Source organism: Hydra vulgaris, chromosome 13 (genome assembly GCF_038396675.1).
Source record: "Hydra vulgaris chromosome 13, alternate assembly HydraT2T_AEP".
NCBI lineage: Eukaryota > Metazoa > Cnidaria > Hydrozoa > Anthoathecata > Hydridae > Hydra > Hydra vulgaris.
Window position 1 is genome coordinate 60,045,001 of NC_088932.1, and position 8,888 is coordinate 60,053,888.

At 27.6% G+C, this 8,888-nt stretch overlaps 1 protein-coding gene across 4 annotated transcripts in view; it reads left to right on the forward strand.

Moving 5' to 3' along the window:
* The window catches only part of LOC101240632 (uncharacterized), a 23,203-nt gene extending 15,026 nt beyond the window's left edge, over positions 1-8,177 (forward strand). For all 4 annotated transcript variants that reach the window (XM_065815142.1, XM_065815143.1, XM_065815141.1 and 1 more), the window contains exons 4-7: positions 5,903-5,977; positions 6,388-6,462; positions 7,662-7,718; positions 7,814-8,177. In XM_065815142.1, coding sequence (XP_065671214.1) covers positions 5,903-5,977; positions 6,388-6,462; positions 7,662-7,718; positions 7,814-7,824 — 218 coding nt within the window. In that variant the 3' untranslated portion in view covers positions 7,825-8,177. The remainder of the gene's footprint in view (positions 1-5,902; positions 5,978-6,387; positions 6,463-7,661; positions 7,719-7,813) is intronic.
* The last annotated feature ends 711 nt before the right edge of the window (positions 8,178-8,888 follow it).

Here is an 8,888-nt window from a genome sequence, read left to right on the forward strand (position 1 = left end):
CAACCTGTACCTACCAATTTCACTTAAAGAAGCTCCCTTAATTCTTATAGACCAATTAAAGATGATTCTTACAAATATTCCCCTAAGCTTACTATCTCAAAAACAAGACAGCTTATAGAGCTTTGTTTAGATCATTGTTATTTCTTGTGGAACAACAAGATTAATGAATCTTGTTGTTCTGGTCCTATAGTTATTTCAATATTCTGGTCCTATAGATCTTTTATTCATGGCCGTAATCTTTTCTACAATATCATGAAGAAAATGCTTTCAAAATTGTAATGACATTAAATCCTCCTCTTGACCTAAAATCATTTATCTAAGATATGTTCATGATAGCCATGCCAGATTTACAAACACTCAAGAAGCAAATTGATTCCTAATTATCTTGAACAAACAACACCCTGCAATATACAATTGAAATTGAACCTGAAAATACAATTCTGAACTTTCTCAATGTAACTGTAAAAAATAACACCTAAATTTGAATATTTGTATGGGAAGCCATATAAATATACAAATTTAAACCTCACTCAAATCATGGCTCTGTGATTTTAAATGCAATATTTAAAGGTTACGTTCACAGGGCTTATTCTATATGCAGTGGTTTACATTTAAAAAAGGAGATAAAGTTCCTGACACAAATATTTTATGAAAAGGGGTACAACATATGCCAATTTAAACATATTTTTAACATTATTGAAAAAAAAAAGGTCCTTAAAAAACAAAAAAATTCAATCTGATTCTGTTAACCTCCCTACTGTATCATTAAGGTGATTCTTAAATGTCAACACAAGTTGTGTTCGCATCATAAACAATCCTTAAAAAATAAGTTTCATGTTAAATAAACTTTCCAGAACAAATTATTTATAGAGATATTATTAAAAAACTTTATAATTTTTGGCGCCATTTTTTTTTCTTGAAGGTAAGTTACGGCTCCTTGATTTTTTTTTTAAATGCTGGTCTGATTAATTCGCTTTTGTAGTTAATAAATGAGGTCAATACAAAAAAGTTCTTTCAAATAGCTTAAACTCGAGTTACAAATGCTATGTTTGGGTTTCCCCATTTCAATTAATATTTATGTACAAGTATTTTGTATATAACAATAAATGATAAATAAGTAAATGCTTTAAAAGTCTAACTTACATTTATTTTATTTTTAAAAACAAAACTTTTTATTAGTGCTATAAATATAAGATATGTAAGTTTAAAAACTATACTGGTATTTGTTAAAAACAATTTCTGCTAATAAAATTTTAAACTTTAAAATACAATTTTTTTAAAAAACTCTGCGGTAAGTACATTTTTTATTCAAACCTGATATATATTAACAACTGAAAAAACTATGCAGATTCATGGAGTTAATATTAACCTCACAACCGAAAGTATAATGGCAAAACAACAAATGTTTTTTGTTAGTATTTCAATAAATAAATTGTTTTGGTAATTTTAATAAACTCAAAACTTTTTTCTAATGTTTATTTACAAAATAATCATAACTTGTCTCAACACTTGGAAATCCCTTTAATGTGAATACCAAAACTTTGCCCAAATTTAAGAAATATATTTCAAAAAGTTGGGTATAGAGTAATTTTCAAATCAAATCCTAATTTGAGAACATTGCTAACATAAAATTAAACTAAGTTGCCAAAAAATAGTCAATTGGTAACTTATTTAAAAGAAAAATAAAAGTGCATATGCTCAAAGTGATATGTAGGCAAAACTAAACTATAAATTAGAACTCAAACTCAGCAACATCTAAAATTTTTAAACATATGGAAACTCTACTAATCTGCATTAGCCATCCATAGTAAGTTTTGTTCAGAAGAATTAAAGTGGGAGAATGTTAAAACCCTTAAAGTGGAAACATAAAAATTTGATCGAAAAGCAGATGAAGCCCTTGAAATACAGAGATACCAATGTTCCCCTTTAAATAGTGAAATTAATCTAGATAATGGGCAGTTTGTCAAAAATAGATTTTGGACTTTGTTTTATACATTTTTGTGTAAAAGAAAAAACCCATATAAATGCTGGCGTCTGGTAATTTTAAACTGTTATTTTAACATCAAAAAAAGTTTTGTATAATTTTAGTCGATATTCAGCTGATGATGCTGGTAACATTGACCATTTAGTGTTTTACTATTATTTGCAAAGTTTTTGAATCTTTAATTAATGAGGCTATAATACCTCATCCTGAATCCAACAACCGATTCATTCATTCATCTAACAACTTTAATCCTGATTTTAATCATAATATCAGAAAGGTTTTATTGTACATTAAATTGAAATGGCTGGACAATTGCGATTTTGACATATCCAAGGCATTTGATAGTCTGACATGCTAATCTTTTCTCTAAGAGGCCTTCATACGGTGTACCTAAAAAAGTCTAAATAAATATTTAATCATTAGAAATTGCTTCTTAATACACATATACCTAGAGTCATAGAAGGTCCACTGCTTGCATGATTTTTCTAAAATAAGTATTAACATAAAAACTAAACACGCAAAGATGCAGACAAAATTGACAAAGTTTTGTGCATTTTATCTCTTTAAAAATAAGATACTAATATAAATCTTATTTGATGCTGATTAAATATTTTGGACATAATTTCAATTGTTCTCAATCAAATTGAATATGTTATGTTATGTATTGCACTTTGTTACCTTAATGGAATACTTGAGTTTTTCATTCAATCTAACTTTACAAGTTTAAAATTTATGCTTGTGTTTTTTTTTTGTTAGTTCTTTTTTCTAGGTACTGATATTGATACCAAAAACAATATTTTGATTTATTATGGACTGGAATTTATATTTTGATTGATTCTGGACTGGAATTCATATTTTGATTGATTATGGAATGGAATAACAAACACACTAAATCTTCTACTTTATGTTTTCAAAACCATATATCCAAATCATTGCAAAATTAAAATCTGCTAAAGTTGTCTATCTTTATTGTGGTCCCTGTTTTCTTACTTTTGAATCCATTTTTTACCTATATAAATCTCTCATGTGTTCTTGTATAGAAAGCTGTTGTCATATTTGGGCTGATATTTCTCATGTCTTTTGATGTCCAAAAAAGCATTGTAAATGTAGTTGAACCTGTCAAGTTTGAGCCTCTAGCTCATTGCGTGCATCTCTTTGTCTTTTCCGCAGCTATAAATACTGTTATCTCTTGTTCTACTAACCAAAACACAATCTCAAGTGTCTAATTATTCAGCAAAATTGCTCAAAAAGTGTTTTGCCTCAAACATATCACTTTAGAATTTCCTTCCATCTTCATTTCTTTTTTGACTTTCCTATCAACCATTTTTTTGTTCTTTAATTTTTTCTCCATTTTCTAGTTTGTACCTCTACCTCTCTACCTAATTAGTTGTTTGCAGCCTTGTTGGGAGTTTAAATAAAAAAACAAACAAGTTAGCATCAGCAAATGATTGAATATTATTAACAGAATTTTTAAATAACACAGGTTATTGTTTATACTATTTTTTACTTTTCTGAGCATTTTTTGTGGGACACCAAACAAAGAAATTGTTTAATTAGTTTGAAAAGTTCATAAAATGCAACCATCTTGGCATCAGCAATTAATTTTTAAAAATTGAAATATTTTTAAATGTATCTAATTTGTTTTCAATTTTTGTTCTGACTGAAAAGAAAAGCTTAAAAGATTAGTAATTTGCATCATCATTTGAACAGACTATAATTGCATCATCATTTGAACAGACTATAATTGCATCATCATTTGAACAGACTATAATTGCATCATCATTTGAACTGACTATAATTGCATCATCATTTGAACAGACTATAATTGCATCATCATTTGAACTGACTATAATTGCATCATCATTTGAACAGACTATAATTGCATCATCATTTGAACAGACTATAATTGCATCATCATTTGAACTGACTATAATTGCATCATCATTTGAACAGACTATAATTGCATCATCATTTGAACAGACTATAATTGCATCATCATTTGAACTGACTATAATTGCATCATCATTTGAACAGACTATAATTGCATCATCATTTGAACAGACTATAATTGCATCATCATTTGAACTGACTATAATTGCATCATCATTTGAACAGACTATAATTGCATCATCATTTGAACAGACTATAATTGCATCATCATTTGAACTGACTATAATTGCATCATCATTTGAACAGACTATAATTGCATCATCATTTGAACAGACTATAATTGCATCATCATTTGAACTGACTATAATTGCATCATCATTTGAACAGACTATAATTGCATCATCATTTGAACAGACTATAATTGCATCATCATTTGAACTGACTATAATTGCATCATCATTTGAACTGACTATAATTGCATCATCATTTGAACTGACTATAATTGCATCATCATTGGAAATTGAACAATTCATGAGCAGCAATATGATGTTTACTATTAAATACTTTTTTATATTCACTTGGTATACATAATGAAAGCTGAAAAAAGAAAATCTGTTGGAGTTTGACTTGTCTACAAGGCTGTCAACTAATTCTCTTTAGCAAAATTGGTATCAAATTGTAGTGCCACCTGCTGCCTCAACTTTTACCATAGCAAAAACTCTGCATTGCAAAGGACTATTAATTGCATAATTAAAGATATCAGTAAGATTTGGAGCAAAGCAAGAATTCTAACTAAGCGGATTATTTTAGTGAAAAAAATGAGGAATATCAGGTGTTGAAGATGAATAGGATGAAGGCTGTAGATTTAAAAAGCAAATGTGCAAAGCCAACCTGATGAAAATTTTTGACTAGGTCACAGAAAATGCTTTAAACGTTATGACAAAATGAAGACAGATGATTCTTAACTATTCAGAAAGAAGATGTCTTTAAGTATGTATCATAGTTGATGCATCCTACACTGCATTCAACATTATTGTTTTTCTCAGAATACCATATGCCTAGCTTTCTTTAAGAATTGAGTCCTTCTAGATGTCAAAAGAACGATGATAGTCAGCTTCCATCTTTAAAGACTAAGCTTATGCGGTGCAGACTTCAGCGATCTTAAAAAGTTTGCAACCAAAAGAATATCTTGTATTACATAGTAGGAAGAGGTCAAGAGTTTCCTGTTAAAAGATCCAGAAGCATGTAAATCAGATGCTTGCTATCAAAGTTTGAAGGATCCAATAAGATAAAGGAGTGCTATTGTTCTTATCCATAGTCAAAATCCTCACCAAAGACGAAGATCAAAAATAGTTTCTGCTTGCTTTTGTCCACAACATTGACAGACTTACCCCTCATCCTTTAAGCCAGTCATGATGATTCTTCAACTTTACTTTATACATCATATTTATAAGTCAAAGTTTTGAAATCAGTTATTATAAAATAGCAACCAATGTATTTGTTAAAACAATAGCAACTAATATTTTTTTTAAAACCATAGCAACCAATATTTTTTTTTAAATAAATGATTGTTAAGATTTAGTTATTATCTTTTTTTTGATTTTATTGATGTTCAATTAAATGACATGTGATGTTACATTTTGTATTTAAAGTTCTAAATAATAAAATATGAAAATATCAAACTTTTTACTCTTTGATTAACAAACAATCTTTGATTTAACTTAAAAAGTCAAATTTTTTATTGACTCATAAATATTGTTCAATTTGCTTCAAATTTTTACAAAAATTGTCTAAGATAATTTGAAACAAGATAAGAATTTGCAATGTTAACTTTTTTGAACCACTCCTATTGCATTTTGTTCAACTTTATGTTTCAATACTTTTTTAATCTTAATATTAAATCTTATCTATTATATATTTTTATTATTATTAAATATTTAATTTTGATATTAATCTTAATACATCAAAAAACTGATTTAAATAATTTTATAGAATTTGTTTTTAGAATTGTACTATAACTTTCTTTAGATGGATACCAACGTGAAATAGATGAAGAACAAAATCGTCGACTACACATTGAGAGAAAGTTTAAAGAAGCTGCCAGTTAGTTTTCTTTAACTTTTCACTTAAAATAAATGATATTTTATTTATTGTGAAGTATTATTTTGGATATGCGCGCTGTATATTTGTTTAATGCATGCATAGTTTAGGTCATCAAATCAATGGTTTGTTTGTTTAATGCATGCATAGTTTAGGTCATCATAATTTCCAAATTATTTTTGCCTTTTTAGCAGCTATTCAATAAATACTAAGAGTTAATTTTTTTGAGTTAAATTATTGTTTGATTGTCATCTTTTATTGTTTTTTTATTCATTTATCTTTGTTAAGTAGTATTTAAAAATATGAAAAATAATAAATACCTTTATTGTTCTTTGTTTACATTATTTATTTATTATTTATCATTTCTTTAATTGATTGATTTATCATTGCGTTATATTTAAAGATTTCTTTAGAGTTTCATAAAGAAGAAATTGAAAACATGAAGCAAAAACAGCAAGAACTTCTAAACGAAATATCAACACTTAGAGGTAGATATTAGTAAATTTTTTTTTGTCATTGAAAATTTAGCACTTACTAGTGCAAAACATGTTGATGGTTTTTTGAGCTATGGAGGTCCTTTAATTAAATGGACCTCCATAATTGTTGATTAGTTCCAGAAGAAATTTAAATCATGTACTGCTTAGCCTAACCCAAAGAAAAACAAGTTGCGTGTATTTAAACAAGCTGCATGTATACCTCAATGAGAAAAATGTATAAGGTGAGATGCAGGTTATAGTGAAATTTAGAGAACAAGAAAAGAAAAGCGTATAGAGTTAAATGGAGCTACAAAGTAAAAAGAAGCGAAAGATTGATGATGGAAATGTTATTTTAAATTTAAATCTTTCAGATTGATATATTTCAGATGAATATATTTCAGATGGATACTACTTTAGCTTGCAGGAGAGGGAGTGGTTTATAAGGCAGCCTAAAGTTTGTTTTTAGTGAAGCAAATTTGTAGTAAACAGAAAGAAATGTAGTCTTATAACAATGTATCTTATAGATAGAAGTAACGCTTGGTAGCTAAAACAAGTTCAATTACTTTTTCTATGCATTTTTGAATTTTGTCTAAATAAGAGAGCCTAATTATTACAGCAGTATTCCATAAAACAACTAGCAAGAAATAAATAAAAATAGATAAGAGATAAAAATAGAATTAGGAGTAAATAATTGACAAGTATTTTTAAGTTAATGGTTAAAAGAGGCAACCTTATAAGATGCAAATTTTGCAATAGATTCTATATATGGTTTTTGAGAGGTTAGGAATGATAATCCAAGAAGTCGTTAATAAGACGATTCAGAAAGAGTATGTGGATTTCTTTTTAACAAAAAATGGTAAAGCACAAGTTTTCAGATATGACGTATTACAGTGAAATATAAGTTGTGAGGGTTTGTTATGTTACAAGTATAATGCCTAAAGGCTTATGTGCAATGCTTATTAAAAAATATTGATGATCAATGCGTAGTAATATCTTTAACAAAAAAAAAGAAAAAATTGAGTTTAGTTGATTAGGTATGTCAGAAAAGTTGGGAGTGTAGGTTGGTTAGTTAAAGATTGTTTGGGTTTGTAGAGTTATACTTATGTCCTCCTTCTTTTAGCATCCACCTTACTCCACCTGCGCTTATTGTAACGGTTAAGGTTTTAAGGTTTAATAATTCTGATACACCTTAACGCTTCTTTTATATTTAGAAGAACTTCAAAACGAACGTCTCATACGTGAAAGTTTACAAAAAGAATCGTTATCAGGTAAAAGCTTTGTTTTTAATTAGTTATATTATTTCATTTCTTCATATTCTTTTGACTTTTTCTGGTATTGTATGTTATTATTTTAATTTCTTTAGAAAATCGCTAGACTTTTGAAAAGATACGTTGACTCAAATTCTGCTCTTTTATATGTATAAACTATGCTAAGTTTGATATCGATAAAATACAGTTTTTAAAAACGAAAAGCGACCTTAGCTATTATGTCTATGACATTTTTAAAGGAAAATTTCTTATTGAATGATTATTTTGTACTTTTTAAGTTGTTTATAAAAGAAGAATAAAACGATATTGTTTGAAGTCTAAAAAAATTGCGAGGTTTTTTTTATTTAATTTTTTTGTTATTGGTATTAAGTTGGTTGTATAAATTTATTTTGCTTTTATAGATTTTATTTATTTTAAATGTCTCGATTTCTTAAATTTAAATATTTTGTAGTCTATAAAGACTTTTGTATTTATTTGTTTGGTAAAAAATCCATTTTTATACGGGGGTTTACAAACTCTTTAAACGGATTTTTATCAGAGGCAGAGCAGATCAATTCGAGTAATAGTTAACAAATAACACTCGATGAGTTTTAAACCCGCTGACATTCTTCCGATTTTTAAAAATACTTTTTTGGAGTGTTTTATTATTTATTTACAACTGAGGTGTTTCAACTTACAGCAGACATACATTACAACTGAGATGTTTCAACTTACAGCAGCCATACATTACAACTGAGATGTTTCACTTTTTGTTTCACTTTTTTAATAGATGACTATTCCAATATTGTTGAAACGAACATTTGGCAACTCATGAATGAGCTTTATAGAGATACTGAAAAATTATGATAGCATCATTTTTTACATTGCTTTTACATTTTCGTGGCACTAAATAAAGTATTTTCGGCGAAAAGAGTTAAAAATTTGTTTTATAAAAGATCTTTAGTGTAACAACTTGGGTTAGTTTGAAGACATTTGGTATTAGCATTCACCGCGAGCGGACGTTTTTTTTTTTACTTACTGGTTATCAAAAAAAAATTTTAAAATGGCTACTAAAAATTTTACATCTGCACAATTAAAAGATATTTTGGAAATTCACGAAAATACTATTATGAAGACGATAGAATTGAAAAGTTTGAAAACAAATTAAACTCTGTAATCGACGAGAATAAG